Below are 22,740 nucleotides of genomic sequence, written 5' to 3' on the forward strand. Positions count from 1 at the left end.
ATCATCATATTAAAGTAATTATGGTGATACAATTGATAATTTAATTGTTTTAGGATATCATCAATAGGCCATGTGCCCAATAAATTAATAGTTAGTGACATACATGTTACACATGTAAGTCTTGAAAGGATTTTAGATGTAATCCAAGCTTTCACCATGTATTTCAAATCCCACGTTTACACCATGGATTTGGGGCATTTGCCACCATGAATTTAGGTGGATTTAAGGGAATTTCAAATCCCTCAACATGTTTGGCACCATAAAGTAAGGGGGTATCAAATCGGTTTCAAATCCCAACAAAGAGAGGGTTTGAAATCCACGTGAAATCTGAGATTATATCAAAAATTCTTCCAAGAGTCACATGTGTAACATGTGTGTCATTACGCTACTAATATATTGTGCACATGGCCCACTAATGATATTCCAAAACAATCATATTATCAACCGCATCAGTAAAATTACTTTAATAGGATAATTTGCCCCAGCCAAACATTATCTACGTAAATCAATGGTTAAAAAACATTAGTTAGTCGATCGAATGTGATCTTGTTCTTGTGGCCCATCCGAGACTTCGAATTTTATTATTTTCGGCGACGGTATATATTTCAACGAGCTTATTACAACCATTGTGTTAAACATTATATATGTACATTAATTAGAAATATTAAAATTGATTTAATAATTAATTTAGACCCGTGTAAATATACTATGCATAAGTACTTGGGATTACCTGGATTCTGAATCCAAGGTGCCAAATACAATTAGAGGACTCCAAATCCAGGGTATTTTAAATTTAGAGGATTTCTAATCGGGTATTTCAAATTTATGGTGCCAAATAAAGCCTTATATATCAGGCCGTCAGCCTGTTTTAAAAACTCATTTAGGGCATGGAAAAAATTAAACAGATTGAAATCCCAGGTGGACCATAATTAAGGAAACAATAGTACTGTACTATTAAAAGCTTTTCGTGGGCCACAAAAGTTTTTATTTATTTTTTTTATATTTTACGAAGCTGATATTTGTGTGGTCTCTTCAGGTCTTTCTGACCTTATCAACAGGCTGGATGGAAATAACAATTCCGGTGGCCCCTGAAGTTTTTAATGGTGACGATTCAATAACAACTGTTTACAGTGGTATGGTCCACCTAGGATTTAGATCTGCTTCATTTTTGGGATTAAGCCTAAAATGAGCTGTCAAAATGGATGGACGGTGCGGATGTAAGTAAAATACGTCACAATGGGCCCCACAATTAGGGATCCACCAACGTCGGCGGATCAAACTGCGCCCGAGTAATGGCAAGATGCATGTATTTTATTTTTTGGGCCACGGCATGCTCACCCACCAGATCCATTCGATGAATAGCTATGATCTTTTAAACGTGTCGAGGGTGCCAGACGGGCATGTCTGCAAATGGCCTGTTCAATTTGAGCGCGAAACCCGTTTCATACCCGATGAGGCGTCTTCAACACGCTCCTACCTCGTCTAATCCAATCTCAGGTATGTTCTCGTTATCTTCGCATTCTTCTCTGTACCCAAATTCAATACTTTTTCATTTGCATTTCCTATCCTCACTATGCTTTTGATAAATCATTTTTTCTTTTAAATATTTGGTAATGATTTAGTACCAACCGTCTTCAATAAACCCTAATTTTGATTTGAATTCTGATACTAAAAATCCTGATTTTATCACTTTGTGGCTTGTTTTAAAGATGGTACCCAAGTAACTACATAGATTGGACCTTCGTCTCTTGAACCTTTCACGGGTATTGGAGATTTTCATATTTTAAGGGTGCGTTTGGAGAGCCCCTGAATTGCTATATACCTAATTACTATGTCGCCCAAGTATTTGAAATGTTTCATTGTTTGGATGGCGCAATACCATCGACTTGAAATACTATTTAACGCTTTCAGATCACTATTTGCTGGTTTCTATTCCAAGTAGAAACTAAAGTTGCATTTTAAAACGTGGGAGAGATTCTCATGTGGTTGACTGGTAAATCTCAATGTTTTCAAGAGCTTAGCTTGACGTGTTTCATCAGTTTTGGGGCTTTTGGCCTATTCAGATCTGTTTTTAACAACTGTATAAAGGCCAACACGACGTCCTGTGTTTGAGTCATGGAAGGGGCAACCTGTGGAAAGGAAAACCCAAACAACTACAGTGAAAGACACTATGATATGGAAAGGGCTACCTGGAGAACAAGAGTGCAGCCATCATGTCGTGTTAAGGTGGAAAAGGGCTATCTGAATAACCAAAGTTCAGCCACCATGCCCTCACCTCCATGCCCTCTCCAGGTGAAGGGCTACTTGGAGAAAAGGCCAAACTGAGTGCTGCAGCAGAGTGGGCTGCCGCTGATGTCTGCTGCAGAGCATGGTAAAATGTTAGGGTCCCAATGGTTTGAAGAGCCTAGCTTGACGGGTTCCATTAATCCTAGGGCATTTGGCGTATTGGTTAGATTCCTAACATTGACTTATTAGGGTCCGCAAATGAAAGTTATTTGAGTTGTAGGCAACCAAACAAAGGGTAACTTCTCTTTATGTCTGGAAGCAAATATTGGGGTGCGTTTGGACATTCAGAGGAATGGTGCCCGAACTTAAACCACATGAAGCAACTCTTTTAATCTTTGTTGTGCCTAGAAGGTCGCTTTCCATACACTTCCTTTCTATTCCTCAACCACCTTGTTTAGGATACGGTGGGTTCGGATTTGGAATAGAGACTTGTCTCGATTTTGTTCCATCCACCTCCTTATTCAGGTTCTGCTGTCTATTTCAACACCACTAAATGGTCAACAAGATCATCCAATTAGCGCAAATTTTGGTTTATGGCAAATTCACCATTGGGCTTGTTAAATGCATAGTTTCGATCTTGTCCACATGCCATTTGTACGGTAACTAATATGGGCATATCTTTTTTTTCTTTTTTTCTTAATTGTATCCTATAAAGATATTTGTATGAAAATACACACAAAAAAGATGAGGTGAATGAAAACATAAACAAATACAAATATATGTCCACAATGTGTAGCTTTGTCCAATGGGAAATAATAACTATAGTTGTTCTTTTGTTCAAATAGAAAATACAAGATGATGGTCACAATGAAAAAGTAAGGAAAGAGTCTCAGATCTTCAAGACTTCTCTTCTCCAAGATGATTTCCTTCTTTTGGTTTGCTCGATGCTCTTCACCATTCTTGCACCTCACACTCATGTCCTGTTTGCATATGCTCACTAGACAAAGCAATAAGCTCTTGCACCACCTCCTTCATCATGGGCCTCTCTTCACCTTTCACTCTTACACATCGTCTTGCGATGTCCGCTACAGCTTGTAATTCCTCCATTTTCCCCTCTCTTACTACTTTGTCATCCAAAATCTCTATGAAGTTGTCATTCCTAATATAAGATAAAAAGACCATTGGCAAATTATTATACTCCATTGACGAATCAGAGCAAATAGGCTTCCGCCCGGTTAAAAGCTCAAGTAAAACCACCCCAAAGCTGTAAACGTCGCTTTTTTCTGTTAATTTTCCTGTATTGAAGTATTCAGGGTCCAAATATCCGAACGTTCCAATCACCATAGTTGAGACCTTTGTCTTGTCAAGTGGAACTAATCTTGAAATTCCAAAATCGGCTACCTTTGGAGTATAGTTCTTGTCCAAAAGTATGTTGGAGGACTTAATGTCTCTATGGAATATGGGTGTGGAAGTAGAAGAATGAAGGTAAGACAGAGCACATGCAGTTTCGACTGCGATTCGAAAGCGTGATTGCCAAGAAACACACTCGGAAGGATCGTCATTTTCGTGGATTTTCTGGTATAGAGTTCCGTTTGAGATGAACTCGTAAACCAACATGGGAACTTGTGTCTCCAAACAACAGCCCAAGAGCTTCACTACATTCCTATGATTGATTTCAGTTAGAATGACAACCTCATTAATAAACTGATCGATGTGGCTTTTATCTACAACTAGAGACTTCTTAATGGCTACTATTGAGCCATCGTTGAGGATTCCTTTGTAGACAGAGCCATTCCCACCACTACCTAATATATTGCTGATTTGGTAGTTGTTTGTGGCCTTTTTGAGCTCTTGAGCCGAATATATTTTTGGGGATCTGGTTGATCCATGGAGAAAAAAGAATTGTTGTTGTAACAAGATGCCTCCATTCTTTCTGAAGTATTTTGCTCGAACATTTGCCAGATTTTTCTTCCTTTGAACCCAGAAACAACCAAAAAAACAAAGTGCTATAGATCCAGTGCATAAGAGGGTCCCTAAAAGAAAACAAAAAGGACTGTTAAATGGGGATATCTGACAGCTCTTGTAACTTTGCTGAAAAAACATGAAAAAAAGGCATTAAAAAGGAGGGTGCAAGTTTGGAAATTGTAAAAAATATTCAACTCTTTTAGTTGCAGTTGCCTATGGGTTTGTTGACTTTGTTTTTTACTATTTATTGATTATTTTCGAGTTCGAGAATGTGTGAGGAGCATTTTGGTCTGGGGATTGATATTTCCACTCATTTTTTGTTTCTTCACTTTTTAATAGTTGTCTTTTAATGAGCTTGCTAGTTGAAACTGTCAAGGTGACCATGGACACTAGAAAATTGGAAAATTGTGTTGTTTATTTAAGGCCTATAATGGGGATTATATACATATAAATATATCAGTTGTATGAGCTATATATATATATAGGAAAACACTTACCTGCGAACCAGTTCGTACCTATTACATACGTACTTTTTTGAGAACCCATCATACATGATGTGGATCCAAAATCTGAACCGTTCATGTGAAACAGCACCTCGTGAAACCCCCCAGGACCAAGTTTTAATTTGATCTAGAACTTTGATGGGCTATGAAAAATTAAAACAATTTCCTCCCTTGATTTGCGTTTCTCTTTGCTATGGCCCACCAAAATTTTATATCAGGGTGAAAATTTCTCACATGAGGTTTCATGGGATTCCGCATCACATGGACCGTTCAGATTAGACACCCATGACACGTGTGCAAAGGTGCGCACGTGCGTAGGTGCGCAGGGGAGCATGACTCTATATAGAGAGAGAGAGAGAGAGAGAGAGAGAGAGAATTAGAGATCCTAAATATATTACATATTTACACTATATTTACATAATCCAGGATCCTTATCTCTACTTTCTCCCTCAAACTAATTTATTACTTTTTCTCAAGGTTTGAAATGGGTGTGTTATGTAACGTATCATTCACCACCAATACCGCTATGTAACGTCCCATATTGGGCTGTTTCGGACGAATATGGGGACGATACACCCGTATCATCGATGCCTGATACTGAAAAATATCGGGTAGTACTTACTAGTTTTGAATGATACTTTAAACCTTAGTTTCTATAGTAAATAATTATGGCAATGATACTTTAAACCTTAGTTTCTATAGTAAATAATTATGGCAATGATACTTTAAACCTTAGTTTCTATAGTAAATAATTATGGCAATGATACTTTAACCTTAGTTTCTATAGTAAATAATTATGGCAAGCCCTATTCACATCTTTGGCAAATAGATCTGGAATTTGTTCTTCAAAGGCAAGGTGTTCCGTAGCGGTAACGGTGGGCGTAACGGTGCCCACCATTACGGATACACTGAATTGGTGTAACAAGTGATATGGGGGGGCATAACGGGCAATACGCCCCTGTATCACTAAAAAATAATTTGTTGCTCCAAAAAACCTGGAAAATTATTAAGAAAATCTAAAAAATTATAAATATTCCAAATATGCATTCATTTATAATTTTGAACATGTTTATGCTAGTGTAATGGTCCAATCTGCCTTTTATATTTAGTTTTCTAACTATATATATATATATATATATATATATATATATATATATATATATATATATATATATATATATATATATTTACTATAATGAATGTAATACCAAAACATCTTATATTTTCAAGTTCTACTTTTATTTATAGTGCTAGTGCATTGCATACTTTATGACTCGCATACATTTCATTTCAATATATAGAGTTTCGGAACTTTTATATCCTATTATGTAATTCATATACTTAACAATTCGATATTATTTTCCCCCATAGATTTGAAAAGAAAAAATAAATAAATTGGGGTAAATAGTGTTGTCGATTCGGGGACCATTTGATACCCTAAATTAGCCTCAAATTAATGCAATCTATTGACACTTATCCTACTAATGGATTGGTGGACATTTATTAGACAGTGAAAAATGAAAAATAACAAGTGTATGCAAACTAATTAATGCAGGGGCATTTTCACATTGGGCTCGAGTTGGGTTGCCTGTGGGATGCGGGGACACTCAGGGTGGGCGACCCTTGTGAGGTGGGCCCCACCTGTGTGAGGCAGGTGGCTCGTGTGAGGCGGTACCCATGTGATTTGGGGCTCACGAGGGGGGTTCGACCGAGGTCCTAACCCATAGATGTGGGGCCTGGGCTATGAGATAAAAGGATTAATTCGCCATACTCTAACAGTTCGAGCTTTTAGAGCAAATGGTTAATTGTCTTGCATCAAATTGGTATCAAAGCGGGAAGTCTCATGTTCGAGACTCTTCACCAGGGGTTATTAATGCAGGGGCATTTTCACACCAGGCTCGAGTGGGGTTGCCTGTATGATGCGGGGACACACTCGAGGTGGGCGGCCCGTGTGAGGCGGGTGGATCATGTGAGGCAGTACCCATGTGATTTGGGGCCCACAAGAGGGATTCAATCGAGGTCCTAATCCATGAGATGTAGGGCCTGGGCTATGAGATAAAGGGATTAATTCACCATACTCCAATAGTTCGAGCTTTTAGAGCAAATGGTTAATTGTCCTGCATCACTAATGGTGAAAATTGTTCAAACAATTTAATTTTGGGATTGTGACTAATGGTCTCAAAATTTAATTGGTTAATTTTGAGTTGATACATACCTCATGTACAAATTTTGAGGGCCATGTACGTGGGGTTCATTCGATTATGTATTATATATCCATGTCATCCATTAGTTTTGGCAACTCATTTAAGGGCATGGTAAAAAAATGAGGTAAATCCAGATCTCAGGTGGACAACTAGTGGGCCAGGAGGGCCACCTCGATATATTTGTATATCCATGCCATCAATCCGTTTTGCCAACTCATTTTAAGGCATGGTCCAAAAATTCAGGTAGATCTAAATCTTCGGTGGACCACTAATGAGTATCTCTTTAATGTGGGGCCCACCTCAATGCATTTGTTGTATATCCATGTGGTCCATCCTTTTTGCCAACTTATTTTAGGGCATTGTCCAAAAATTGAGGCTGATCCAATTCTTAAGTGGACTACAAAATAGGGATTTAATTCTCACCATTAAAAATTTCTTAGGACAATTTTTTTTTTGGGGATTTGACGCAGGGATGAACGTGATGAGGATAACTACTCCGAATCCACGGAGCTTCTCTGGACTCCTCACAGAGACTTCTCAAATCCACAAGGAAAGAAAGCAGAAAATAGAAATAAATTCTAATAAATTCGAAATTGATTAATTAATTCATAAAAACGAGTTCACAACCCTTTAAATAGGGGTACCAAGCAATGAGAAAGAAATCAGAATCAAACTACAACTAAAACTCCTAGAATCCACGACTTACTATAAATAGTAAACTTACTATTTATAGACGGTCGTGATGTCTACTAGTGCGCAAGGTTTTCGGCCAAAAATAGTAAGTGTCCTATTCGGCTTCACCAAACCGTTCTCCTAATTATTCTAAGCTCTTTTCACGTTGGACGCAACTCCTAAAGCCCGACGGATGAAGAGTTATAATCAAACTAAAACTTACTATTTATAGTAAAAATGAAATTAAAACAGGGAAACAACCGTCGATCCAGGGGTATTTCGCAAATCCGGGTTGTGCAACACGGCGTAGCTGGGTTGGTTGGCTAAAGTAGCTCGTTCTACCCCAAAATCATATATTTTACGCCTGATAACTCATTCCGGATTGTGAGATACGCCCGATCTAAGGTCCGACGGTCCGGATCACTTCTGTTGTCGACCGGGTCTTTTCTGATCCATCTTGGCCATGAAATTGTCCGCGACCCACTCTACATCAGTCCTCTCTACTTCAAAAGAACTCGTCTTCGAGTTCTCATCCTACTCTGGTTCATGATACTCGGTTAGGTCCGCGACGTTGAAAGTCCGTGAGATCGCCATGTCATCTGGAAGATCAACAACATAAGCGTTGTCATTGATCTTTCGAATGATTGGGACAGGTCCAATCTTCTTATTTTTCAACTTGTTGTACGTCCCGGTAGGAAATCTCTCTTTGCGCAGATGGACCATAACATGGTCGCCTACCTCGAACACTTTTTGTCGCTAGTGCTTGTCTACTTCTTCCTTGTACTTCTCGTTCGAGGCATGTAACTTGGTCTGCACTTCCGCATGGATGCCCATGATCTTGTCTGCCATATGTTTTGCTGCAATGCTCGTGCCTGGGTGCTTGGGCAGAGGGACCAAGTCAAGTGTGTGGCAAGACACTTATCCGTAGATAATCTGAAATGGTGATTTCCTTGTCGAGCGGTTCACCATATTGTTGAATGCAAATTCTGCTTGAGACAAGGCTAAATCCCACTGCTTCTGTTTTTCTCTTAAAATACAATGAAGGAGGTTTCCCAACGTGCGATTCACAACTTCGGTCTGCCCATTAGTCTGTGGGTGGTAAGCACTGCTGAATTGAAGTCGTGTATCGAATCGAGTCCACAAAGTTCGCCAAAAGTGGCTAATGAACTTCGTGTCACGATCAGAAGTAATAGTCTTGGGGACCCCGTGTAGCCGTACGACCTCCCTGAAGAATAGATTCGCCACGTGTGTTGCATCGAGGGTCTTCTTGCATAGAATAAAGTGCGCCATCTTGGAGAAACGATCTACCACCACGAACACCGAATCCATGCCGCGTTGTGTTCGTGGGAGACCAAGCACGAAGTCCATTGATAAATCCTCTCAAGGACCGTCAGGCACAGGTAATAGGGTGTAGAGGCCCGTATTTTGAGATTGCCCCTTGGAGGTCTGACAAACATGACAACGTTGTACGGCTTTTCCCACATCACGTACTAATTACGGCCAGTAATACCGCTCTTCCACAAGAGCTCGTGTCTTGTCTCGCCCAAGGTGTCCACCGAGGCCACCTCCATGTAGCTCTTGAATAATCTGATCCCTTAGAGAACTTTAGGGGAGGCACAATCGATTCCCTTTGAAGAGAAAATTGTCCTGTATATGAAGGTCACTGGGGAAACCTTCTTGGCACTTCATCTAAGAATCTTTGAAGTACTCATCCTCGGCATACAGCTCCTTGAGACAGTCGAAGCCGACCACCTCGTTGCTCATTGTAACAAGTAGTGATGCACGACGGCTAAGTGCATCAACTACCTTGTTCTGTTGCCCTGACTTGTGCTTCAGAACGAAAGTGGATTCTTGTAAAAACGCAACCCATCTAGCATGCACACGATTCACGTTGGTCTGACTATTAATAAACTTTAATGCTTGATGGTCAATGTATAGAACAAACTCTCTTTGAATCAGATAATGCTGCTAATGTCGCAGCGCCTGAACAACTGCGTACAACTCAAGCTCATAAGTCGACCACTTCTTTCAGGCTTCGCTGAGCTTCTCGTTGTAGAAGGCTACCGGCCTACATTCCTGTGATAATACTCCTCCAATTCCGACGTATGAAGCGTCACACTCAACCTCAAACAATTTGTCGAAATTAGAAAGCACCAAGACCGGTGTTGTAGACAAAGATGCTTAATCTCATGAAAGCTCTTGTCAGCTTTATCGGTCCACTGGAACGGTCCTTTTTTCATACAATATGTTATAGGCGCGACTATGGTGCTAAAATCTCGCACAAATCGACGATAGAAAGTCATTAACCCATGAAAACTCCTCACCTCATTAATGTTTGTCGGGATTAGCTATTCCCTAATAGCTCGCACCTTTTCATCGTCCACACGAATGCCTGTGGACGCTACAACAAATCTTAGAAACAACAGGCTGTCAGTTAAAAAGCTACACTTCTTGAAGTTGAGGTACAACTTGTTAATTTGTAGGACCTGCAGCACCTGCCTGAGATGTTTCCTGTGCTCCGCCTCATCCTGGCTATATATCAATATGTCATCAAAATATACTACCACAAATCGGCTAGTGAACGGTTTTAGAACTTGATTCATCAAACGCACAAAAGTACTTGGTGTGTTCGATAGGCCGAAGGGCATGACTAGCCACTCATACAACCCTTCCTTGGTCTAGAATGCCGTTTTCCACTCATTACTAGGTCGGATACGAATCTGCTAGTACCCGCTCCTCAGATCTAGTTTAGAAAACACCTTGGCCCCTTCTAGCATATCGAGCATGTCGTCCAACTGTGGTATTGTGAACCTATATTTGATGGTAATTTTGTTGATTGCCCGGTTGTCAACACACATGCGCCAGCTTTCATCTTTTTTTGGCGTTAATAATGCTGGTACGGCACATGGGTTCATGATCTCTCTCAAGAGACCCTTACTGATCAATTCCTCCACTTGCTCCTGAAGTTTCTCACTCCTTCGGACTCATCCAATAATGAGGGCGGTTGGGCAGGCTAGCCCTAGGGACGAGGTGTATGTGATTTTAGATGTCCCTCATGGGGGGCAATCCATCAGGTAAATTCTCAGGCCAGACTTCTTTGAATTCGTTTAGCAACAGTCTTAAACTTGGAGGGATGTTTGAGAGTTTCTCTTTCTCGCCCTTCACCACTACGGCGTATACCTCGCCGATTTCCTTGGATTCTTCCATGAAATCCCAAATGGTCAAGAGGGAACTCCCTTCCATTTTAGAGGCTTCATGGTGGTTCTCTGTTGCCATAGGGGCAAGGATTATTTTTCGACTATCCTTGACGAATATGTAAACATTATCTCATCCCCGATAGGTCGCATCACGATCCGACTGCCAGGGTTGACCGAGTAGCATATGACAAGCTTCCATGTCGACCACATCATGAAGTATTTGATTCTTATAATTTTTGTCAATTGAAAACGAGATAGTGTATTGTTCAGTTACCTTGGTCTCATTCACCTTTTTTATCCAGCCAATTGAGTACGGGGAAGGATGTTTCATCGTTGGTAGCCGCAACTTGTCCACCATCACTCTTGAGACGATGTTCCAGCTACTACCACTGTTTATGATCACATCATAGACCTTTCCGTTGACAGTGCACCAAGTACGAAATATATTGTGTCACTGTGAATGTAATTCCTTTTATGGGGCATACAGTAGTCGCCTAACAACTAAAAATTCGCCACGATTCTCGCTCGTCACTTCATTGCCACCTGCTATTTCTTCAGTGCTTTGCTCATTTCATCAAAGTCACGGTCTTCTTCTGTGGCCTCATCTTCAGTGCCCCCTTCGTTTATGGTCAAGTGTGTGCGGGACGTTGAGGACAAGTGTTTGATAAGTGGCTTAGTTGGCCACAACGGTAACAATTGTTCGACCTTGGTCGAGCATAAGGATTTGGAATCCTACTCGGGCCCGCTGTTGTGGGTGCTGCACATTGAGTCTGGATGAGCCGCTCCCCGTATCACGGTTTGCGATTGTAGGATGTTGAGGACGTTCTCCTACTGGATCTTTTCCTCGTGCCAGCACTGGATCCTGCATGGGGCCTGTCATGGGAGGTCGAGTTGAAGGATATGGACGAGCAGGAGCTCTTGCAAGTTGTGTTTCTGCCCTACCTGCCAATTGAACTGCTTCATCCACGGTCCCAATTGGGTACATCTGAACTCGGTCCTGAATTGTCGGTCGCAACCTACCTATAAATCGTGCTACCTTCTGTGACTCAGATTCTGACAGATCGTTTCGTGTAGCCAACCGCTGGAATTCTTTAATGTAATCTGTGACGGTTTGATTTCCTTGTCGGCGATTTTGATATTGCTAGAATAATATCTGCTCATAATCATTGGGGAGAAATCGTGATCGAAGAAGACATCTCATCCGTGGCCATGATGAGATAGGCACCTTGTTCTGACGGGCTTGTGAGAGTTGTAATTGTTCCCACCATGCAGAAGCACCAGATTTTAATTTAAATGCTACCAATTTTATCCTTTTATGATCTAACACGTCCATATAATCAAAATATCTCTCTACTTCGGCAACCAATCGAGAAAATCTTCTATACGTAATAAACCATTAAAATTAGGAAGTTCAACCTTACTTCGATAGTCTCTTTCAGCACGATCTAGATGATCGCCTCCATGGATTGGTCGTCGGGCAAAGCCCTCATTAAGGTCCTCGTCCCTAGAACTTGAATCATCTGGTGTAGCCCTACGGTTTGCCACTGGTAGTGCTCTACGAAAATCGAAGTTGCGTCGTACAGCAACCACGGGTGGTGGAGCACCGCCTAGGGCTCGGGGCGGAAGTAGCGCATCCGCAAGACGGCCGAGGGTTACCTACAGCCCTTGCATGGTCAACTGATTCTCCCAGTGGAAAGCTTTCATTCTTTCCGAAAGATAACGAATCCTTGGATCACCGTCCACAAGATTTTGATTCACACCTTCATTGTTTGCCAACGACCCGAGGGGAATTCTCGCTCTAATACCAATTGACGCGGGGATGAAAGTGATGAGGATAACTACTCCGAATCCACGGAGCTTCTCTGGACTCCTCACAGAGACTTCTCGAATCCACGAGGAAAGAAAACAGAAAATAGAAATAAATTCTAATAAGTTTGAAATTGATTAATTAATTCATAAAAACGAGTTCACAACCCTTTAAATAGGGGTACCAAGCAATGGGAAAGAAATCAGAATCAAACTACAACTAAAACTCCTAGAATCCTCGACTTACTATAAATAGTAAACTTACTATTTATAGACGGTCGTGATGTCTACTAGTGCGCAAGGTTTTTGGCCAAAAATAGTAAATGTCCTATTCGCTTCACCAAACCGTTCTCCTAATTATTTTAAGCTCTTTTCATGTTGGACGCAACTCCTAAAGCCCAACGGATGAAGAGTTATAATCAAACTAAAACTTACTATTTATAGTAAAAACGAAATTTAAACAGGGAAACGACCATCGATCTAGGGTTACTTCGCAAATCTGGGTTGGTTGGCTAAAGTAGCTCGTTCTACGCCAAAATCATATATTTTACGCCTGATAACTCATTCCGGATTGTGAGATACGCCCGATCTAAGGTCCGACGTTCCGGATCACTTCTGTCGTCGACCGGGCCTTTTCTGATCCATCTTGGCCATGAAACTGTCCGCGACCCACTCTACATCAGGATCAAACTGTTATTTGTGTTCTCCCTTCATCAAGGTCTATGTGACCTTATCAATAGGTTCAATGGAAAATAAACATTATAGTGGGCCCTAGGAAGATTTTAACGGTGGGCATTCAATCCCAATTGCGTGGTCCAATTGAGATTTGGATCCCTTCATTTCAAGGATCATTCCCTAAAATGAACCTGAAAAACTAATGGACGGCATGGATATACTACACATAAATCAAGGTGGGCCCCACGCAACAAAACAGTACAAGTGCATTGCAGAGCATTAAGAAAAAGCCACGCAGTCCATTCGTCTTTTCTAAGAGAGGGAAAATGAAAAGAAAAGAAGAGAGAGAGAGAGAGGGAGAGAGAGAGAGAGAGAAGAAATGAGGGAGAGAAGAGAGGGAACTGAAAAGAGGGAGGGAGAGAGAGGGACAGGAAGAAAGAAGAAGAAGAAGAGGAGGAGAAAAAAGGTGCGTTTGTTTTTTTTTTTTTTTTCAAATTTCCCATTTTCTTTAGGATTATTGTACGTAACAGTTGTTATGGTACCGTAACGGACGCTATGGCCTATGACGACCGCTACAAACCCAAAAAATAGAGGTGTCCCGTTTCGGGGCCATATCGCGTAACGATATCAACCGTTACCGTTACGTAATCGATTTTGAATACCTTGTTCAAAGGCCACATGAAGAAGAATAATTTCTTGAGACGAGTTCTCAAACAAAATGACAATTCATGTCTATATGTTTGGTGTTGCTCATGAAAAATGGGGTTGGATGCAATACAAATAGAACTTGTGTTATCTGCATATAAGGGCAGTGTGGATTCGAGAAATATTCATATCATATAGAAGATCCTCTAGTCTTGTAATTTCACCACGTGCCAACTACATGGCCTGGTATTCCGCCTTTGTAGAGGATTTGGAGACTTTCTTTTTACATTTCCAAGGGATGTGGGTGTTTAAAATTTATTTATTTATTTTTTAAAATAAAAAATAAAAATTTAAAAAAAAACATCATCAAATTGTCGAACGATGAGTATCAGGGTAGCTTACCCAATCAGCATTAGCATAGGCCTGTAAGAAGAGAAGAACAAGCTTATATCACGTTTGCCCCATAGACAAAAGAATACGATAAAATGTAGAAAGGTGAATGCAACAGGGATCAACGATAAGTTGGCTGACGATCTGTATTGCATATGATATATTAGGATGAGTCATGATGAGATATATGATAATGGTAACGAGTTGTCTATAGAGAGTGGGATCAGGATTTCTTCGCGTCTTTTTTATACTTAACATATGCCTCCAATGGGTTATCCACTCATTTATCATCCTCAAGTTGGTCAATTTGATCAAGTCAAGAGTGTACTTATTTTGATGGACCATATAACCGTCATCGTCATCACCTACGCCTTATCCCAACTACTTGGGTTTGGTTACATGATTCCTATTTTGCCTTTCCACTTTATTAAGGGCCATAGCTTGAGTTAGACTATAGGTCATTGAGTCTTTTTCTACTACCTCCACCCACGTCATTTTAGGCCCTCCCCTTACCCTTCTAGAGACTTCAACTTGTACCAACTCACTCCTATCTGGCGTAGTTCTTGGCCTTTGTTGCACATGATCAAAACCCATTTGTTCTTTTTCACTGATTTAGTCAACTGGGATCACATTGCTCCTATATGTTGATGATATTCTTGTCACATGGGATCACCAACTTATTTCTAGCCATTAAAACAGTTCCTCGGCCAATCCTTCTAGATGAAGGACGTCAATTATATTAGATGCCTTCCAATCCAAAGAAGCATTTTACAGGCCTTAGGTCCTTCATCTTAAAGGATTAATTGAGGAGCGGTTTTAATTTTTGGATATTAGGTTGGTCATCTTGCGTGACAAGAATATCATCAACGTATAGGACCAACAAAGTATTCCCAATTAAGCTATTATGAATGAATGAAGAATAGTTGTGGGAGCTTTGTGTTTAACCAATTACCAAAATGACCTATTGAAAGCGTTCAAACCTTGCTATTGAGCTTGCTTTAACCAATATAACAATTTCTTGAGGCGACAAATCATGGATTTGTCATGGTGATAGGTAGGTGGAGGTGCTTGTAGATAGTTTCTTTCAAATAGCCTTTGAAGCAAAGCATTCTTTAAGTCCTTAAAAATCGTCTATTGATGAATTGTTAAGTGCGTTGACCATTTGTACTATAGTCATTTTAGCTAATGGTACAAATGATTTTTCATAGTTGGTGCCATATTCCCGTTTGAAACCTTAGGAAACAAGATGAGCCTTATATAGCTCAATTCCTCTATTGTAGCGAAGCTTAATAGATAATACCATTTACTGCTAATGATAGTAGTATTTGTGGGACAAGGTACTAGACCCATGTATCATTTCCAATTAGGCATTTATCTTTGCATCCATGGTCTACTCCCTACAAGGTATAATGGGGGCTTGTTGGTAAGTAGAGGGAATTGTTAAGGAATCAAGAGTGCCAAATAACAAATATGATTGAGCAAAGCAAGCGAAATGACCAGGGGAATAGCCAAATCGACTGGGAGGATGAGAAACTTGACTGGAATGTCATAACTCATAATTGAGGGAAGAAAAAAAAATGACATATTTAAAAAACCAACATTTCAAGATTCTCGAATGTGTTTGGTCTCCAGATCATATCACTGAAACCCCTTTCGAGTGGTACTATAGCCCATAAAAGCACATTGTGCTGCTTGAGCCGAAAATATTGTCCTTTCATATGCTGGTAGATGGACGAAACACACACAAGTGAAGACATCTAAAAGAGAATAATTAGTTTTATAAAATAGTGAATTGTATGGCGAATTATTCTTTAATATGAATTGTATGGCGCAAATAGTGCGTAAATAGAAAAAAAAATGATCGTTTTTTTCTATTTACGCACTATTTTTGGCCCTTTTTTTAAAAATTCGAAAAATCATTTTTTATTAAATGTTTTGCTGTTTTAATGGTAGAATATGATGTGTTAATCATAGTAAAGTATGTTAATGTGCATTTTACAGATTGTTGTTGTTATTTTATAATTTTTTTCTATTTACGCACTATTTTCGGCCTTTTTTCTTTTAAATTCGAAAAATCATTTTTTATTCAGTGTTTTGCTGTTTTAATGGTAGAATATGATGTGTAGAAAATATTAATGTGCATTTTACAGATTGTCGTTGTCATTTTATATTTTTTTATAATTTTTTTCTATTTACGTACTATTTTTGGCCATTTTTTTAAAAATTCGAAAAATCATTTTTTATTAAATGTTTTGCTGTTTTAATAGTAGAATATGATGTGTTAATCATAGTAGAACATGTTAACGTCCATTTTACAGATTGTTATTGTCATTTTATATATTTTTATATTTTCGAATTAGTGACTTTATATTTATTGTTTCTTATATTAGACAGGTTTTGGAGCTTCTTAGGGTTTAGAATATAAAATCATTGTTATTGAGTAGATTTTGAAACTGTATATAAATTTAGAATAACAAGTAGACTCACAATCTCACATAGACATAGGTCATATCTAATCTATATCTAGTATCTACCTGAGCAGAAGGAAATGTCTAGGTCTGGCCAACAAGTGAGGATATTGGATGGCAACATTGTTAGAGGGTTGGTAGTACTAGGCGCCAAATGACGTGCAACTATTGTGATAGACTAGTAACTGGTGGAATTACTCATTTCAAATAACATTTCGCACATCGAAAGGGTCAAGTTGCGGGATGTACTAGAGTACCGAAAAAGATAATGCTTTTAATGCAAGCTAGTCTGGATGAGTCGAAGGGTAAACATGCTGTTGGACAAAAGAAGAAAGATGAGATTTTGGATGCAGCTCGACAGGAGGTGTTTGGTCCTAAATATACGAGCGTTCGTGATGAAGATATTATTGATTCTGACGAAGATTCAGATCGGGAATTAACGATAGCTAGGAGAGAGCTTGTGTCTAGCTCGTGAAGAGGAAGAACGTCGCTGCATGTTTGGCGCGAGTGGGTCAATACGTGATACCAGTGGGTGGGAGTGCAGCTGCTTCTGCAGGTGGGGGTGGGGGGGTAGGTTTGGTGGGTTACGACGTGTGTTTGGGAGCCGACGACAGACATCTTTACGTGATGTCCCTATACATTTGGATGAGGAAGTAAATGAGCTTAGGAGACCCTCTATTGATCTAATCCTGTTTAGGAAAGAATCAACTAAACAAAAGAAGATAAAACAAATGTGGAGTAGAACTTCCGTTGAAAAGCTAGGTAGGGCAGCAACAAAGTTATTTATACATGCCAACATACCTCCTAACGCGGCCAATTCTCCATATTGGCAAGTGGTAATTGATGCAACAACAGAAGCAGGTGAAGGAATAAAAGCTCCTACGGCTAATGAGATTAAGGGGAAATGGACAGATGCAGAGTATGCGGATGTGAAAGTATACGTGGCTACCTTTAAACCTGTATGGCAACCTAGAGGATGCACGATCATGTGTGATGGTTGAACTGGCCCAACCAGACGCAGCATGATCAACTTCATGGTGTACTGTCATTTAGGAACTATATACCAGAAGTCAATTGATGCCTCAGAGGTAACAAAAGATTCTAATTATATTACTAGACTAATGGATAAAGTTGTGGAAGAGATTGGAGAGGAGAATGTAGTGCAGATTGTGACAGATAATGAAGCATCATATAAGCTTGAAGGACATAAGTTGATGAAGAAGAGACCACATCTTTTTTGGTCACCATGTGCTGCCCATTGTATTGATCTTATATTGGAAGATATTGGGAAGAAGAATGTTAAGGAAATGGTCGAAAGGGCAAGAGAAGTGACGACGTTTATTTACAACCATAATCAAGTAGTCGCAATAATGAGGAAGTTCACAAAAGGACGAGAGTTGTTGAGGCCTGCCGCGACTAGATCGCAACAAACTTTATAGCATTAGAGAGTTTATTCTAGCATAGGGGAGAGTTAAGTGATATGTTTGCTTCCCGAGATTGGCTCAACACAAAACATGCACAGAAGACATCAGTGAAACCGGTTGAAGTTGCAAACACCATGTGAGACTAAATATTGGAAGAGGGTGAAGTCGATTCTAAAGGTGATGGAGCCACTAATGAGGGTACTCCGTCTTGTTGAAATCGACGAAGCACCTACCATGGGCTTCCTATACGATGCCATAGATAAGGCAAAGTTGGCAATTCAATGTGATTGTAGAAGTTGGGAGTCTTATTGGAAGATGATCGACAAGTGATGGACAAGACAACTCCATCATGATCTTCATGCAGCAGGTTACTACCTAAATCCTAGGTACAGATATGCCCAATCATTTGTTGAGGATGATGAAGTTCGTGTCGAGCTAAAGAATGTGATAAAGAGATTAGAGCCTGACTTAGATATGTAAATAAAGGCGTTGAATGAATTAAATACATTTGGAAATCGCCCGGGTAGCTTTGGAGATGCTCTTGCACAACATGCAGTATCTAGGTTGCAACTGGCCGAATGGTGGATTTATTTCGAAGAGAGTACGAAGGCTCTCCAAAAAATTGCAGTAAAAGTTTTGAGCCAAACAACATCTTCCTTTAGCTACGAAAGGAATTGGAGTTGTTTTGCGCTTATTCATTCAAAGAATAGGAATAGATTGCAAACTAGGACATTGGATAGACTTGTCTTCATGCACTACAATATAAAACTAAGAATGCGATGACATCTTAGGAGCATTACAGCCGCTGATGACACAGACTACTATCCAATAAACTTGGACAATTTTTATGACGAGGATGACCCGCTTCTACCTTTGTTGGAAGCAAGGGAAAAGCAAATTGAAAAGGATAGTGAAGAATTGGAAATTGATGACCCAGTAATACACACAGCGCAACAAGAGAGTCGTGCAGATGTGTTGGACCCAGTAAGAGGGGCGGCTTTTATGCCAAGTACAGCTCAAGATCAACAAAGGAGTACGAGCAGTGGTAGCGTGACCGTGTCAGATGATGGTGATGATGACCCCCTGCCCCTGGTGTTGACATTTCTGGTGTTGCTCAGCACACCATACAGCCGTCTACAGATCGCGATGCTGATGAACATCGACAAGGTAGTACATGAGGTCGGACTTATGAGTGTACCGAGTCACGATATAGCTAGCAGGAGGAGGGTAGGTCTAATAGTGCACCGGGTCCGGGAGGTCCGCAATATCAGCAGGCTTATGGTCAAGATTATTAGGATGAATATTCTTATGGCCAACAGGATTATGATTATAGTTATACTGAGCCTGTTCCATCACATTCATGTTCGAGTAGTCCTCCTGATACATATCCATATGATTATAGATATCCAGATCCAAATCCAAGTTACTCATCACAGAAGACGCACTCTCAATCTCAATATTCTCAATAGCCTAAGTACGGGCACCAGTATGACTATTCGACGGGCACTGGTGGATATCCTTACTCGGGGTCGGAGTCGTTGCCAAGTCAGGATCAGTCATCCTTTGGTTTCGTTGATCTAGTATTTCCTTCTGGCACTGGATATTATGGATATGCAGAACCTCCACCTATTGGACAGCCTCACCCTGATGATGATGATGACGATGACGATGATGTGGAGGTCGAGCAACCACAAAAAAGCAGATTTTTTTTTTTTGGTGGTGACTTGTGATTGTAAGTATATATTTGTATTAAGGTAAGTATTTGCAGTAGACAGCTCACGAGCCACAACAGTATTATTGCAAGCAGCCATCCGAGCACACACTTGACACTGTCGAATTTGTATTTAAAATAGTTCCCCTGATAACCAATCAAGTAATCCTTAATCAAGTTGCAGGGGAGTATATCAGACACTACTAATTATTATTTTATTTTTTTACAATATTCTTGACTTGAGGATGACAGGTCACAGGACAGGAATCACAGTCACAGCCACAGGTATTTTAAATTGTTAATAACTTAATATAGAATAATTTATAAAAAATAATTGCAAACACTTACACATGTAAGATATTTTCATATTACATTCATTCTAATATATCTATCATTGATAGTAGATAGTTAGAAAATTAAATATATGAGTTTTGCAGTCAAATCCAGGTTGTCTAGTTCATAAATTCATCAGACAGTCCGATACAACTTCTCACCAAAGAGTGGACCGTTATACCACCATAAACATGTTCCAATTTATAAATGAATGCATATTTGGAATGCTTAGAATATTCCGGATTTAATCCATTTTTAAAAATATTTTTTTGGCAAAAAAAATAAAAATTGCACCGTTACGGGCCGTTACGCCCCCCCGTATCACCGCTACACCCCGTATTCGTATCGGTATCGGAGGGAATTGTTACGCCAACCGATACCAATACGGGATACCTTGGGCATGTCCCATTCACTATCCCGGTTCATCGGTCTCGAATCACACAACCATTATGTTAAAAACAAATAATGCAATCATCATCAACTAATCGACCTACATATATAGGATTAGTAGTCAATTCAAGGACAATGAGAACATTAATTAGTAGTCAATTCAAGGACAAGGAGAGAACATTAAGTGAAAGGGTTGATCAAGGTGTGCCATTGTGGTAATGGTGGGCATAACGGTGCCTATCGTTACCAATACTATTACAGGCCGTATCGGCCGATATGGCCCCATAACGGTCAATAAGGTCCTTTTTTTAATGAAAAAAAATTGAAAAAATACATATTAAATTCAGAAAATTCTAAATATTCCAAACACGCATTTATTTATAATTTTGAACATGTTTATGGTAGTGTAACGGTCCACTCTTTGGTGACAAAGCTGTATCGGGCTGTCCGATGAATTTATGAACTTGACAACCTGTAATTAATTGCAAAACTCATAGATTTAATTTTCTAACTATCTAATACCAATGATAGATACATTAGAATGAATGTAATATCAAAATATCTCACATATGCTATTATTTTCCATAATTTACTTTATATCACATACCTGAGGACTTACATAAATTACAATGTTCATTCTATTTAAAGTCTTCAACATGTCAGAGAATTCTGCTATCCTGTGAATCTGTGATTCTTTTCCTGTCATCCTTTAGATTAAAAAAATAAATAGTAGTGTCTGATTTACTCCCCTGTAAGCAACTTGATTAAGGATTAGTTGATTGGTTGTTAAAGGAGTTATTTAAAAAAAAAGTTCGGCAGTGTCAGGTGTGTGCTTGCTTGGTGAATGTGTGGGTAATGGGTATAGAAATACTTACCTTAATTGTAATTAATGTTTTAAAAAATATACTTACCTTAATAAAACTCCCGATTCACCACCAAAATGAAAATCTGCTTTATTGTGGTTGCTCAATCTCCACGTCCTCATTATCATCAGGTTGCGGCTGTGGAATAGGTGCTGCATATCCATAATATCTAATGCCAGAGGGAAAGACCGGGTCAACGAAACCAGAGGATGACTGATTGTGACTAAGTAACAACTTCGACCCCGAGTAAGGATATCCACTCGTGCCCATCGAATAGCCATACTGGTGCCTGTACTCAGGCTGATGAGATTGAGAATGTGTCTGTGATGAATAACTCGGATTTGAATCTAGATATCTGTAATCATACGGTGGATCAAGAAGACTACTACTCCAACAAGAATGTGACGTTACAGGCTCCGTATAATTCCATTGGCCGTAAGAATACCTATAATGCCCAGGATCATAGCTGTAGGCTTGCCAATGTTTCAGACCTCCCAATGCACCACTGGTGCCATCCTCCTCCTACTGGCTGCATTCAGTACACTCATAAGTCCGACTTCATGTACCCCGTTGATGCTCATCGGCCTCACGATCTGTAGATGGCTATATAGTGGGTTGAGCAACACCAGAAGTGGGACCAAAATTAGGTGTGTCATCACCACCATCATCATGATCATCTGTGTCAGTCTCGCTGCTACTATTGCTCATACTATTCTGCTGAGCCGGACTTTGCGTGAAATCTGCCCCTTTCTGGGCCCAACACAGTTGCATGACTCTCTTGCTGCATCGTGCGTATTATTGGGTCAATAACTTCCAATTCTTCACTATCCTCCTCTATATGTTTTTGCTTTCTAGCCAAAGTAGAAGTGAGTCGTCTTCATTATAAATATCGTCCAAGTTTATTGGACAATAATCCATATTACCGCTGGCGCTAATGCTCTTATAATGTCGCCGCATTCTTAGCCTCATGTTGTAGTGCATGAAGACCAGTTTATCTAACGTCCTAGTTTGCAATATATCCCTATTCTTCGAATGAATAAGTACAAAACAACTCCAATTTCTTTCGCAACTAAAGGAAGATGTTGTTTGACTTAAAATCCTCACTGCAATTTTTTGGAGAACCTTCACACTCTCCGAAATTCATTCACCATTCGGGCAGTTGCAACCTAGATACTGCAAGTTGTGCGAGAGAATCTCCAAAGCTACCCTGGTGATTTCCAAAAGTATCTAATTTATTCAACGCCCTTATTTGCATATGAGCATATCTA

General features: G+C 39.8%; 1 protein-coding gene across 1 annotated transcript; it reads right to left on the minus strand.

The window, feature by feature from the left end:
- Positions 1 to 3,171: 3,171 nt before the first annotated feature.
- On the minus strand, positions 3,172 to 21,315 carry LOC131217561 (wall-associated receptor kinase-like 1). Its single transcript, XM_058212498.1, has 2 exons — positions 21,217 to 21,315; positions 3,172 to 4,317 (listed from the first exon to the last, which is right to left on the minus strand). The coding sequence occupies exons 1-2, from the start codon at positions 21,313 to 21,315 to the stop codon at positions 3,178 to 3,180; spliced, it is 1,239 nt and encodes a 412-aa protein (XP_058068481.1). The 3' UTR covers positions 3,172 to 3,177.
- Positions 21,316 to 22,740: the final 1,425 nt, after the last annotated feature.

Source organism: Magnolia sinica, chromosome 10 (assembly GCF_029962835.1).
Source record: "Magnolia sinica isolate HGM2019 chromosome 10, MsV1, whole genome shotgun sequence".
Classification (NCBI taxonomy): Eukaryota; Viridiplantae; Streptophyta; class Magnoliopsida; order Magnoliales; family Magnoliaceae; genus Magnolia; species Magnolia sinica.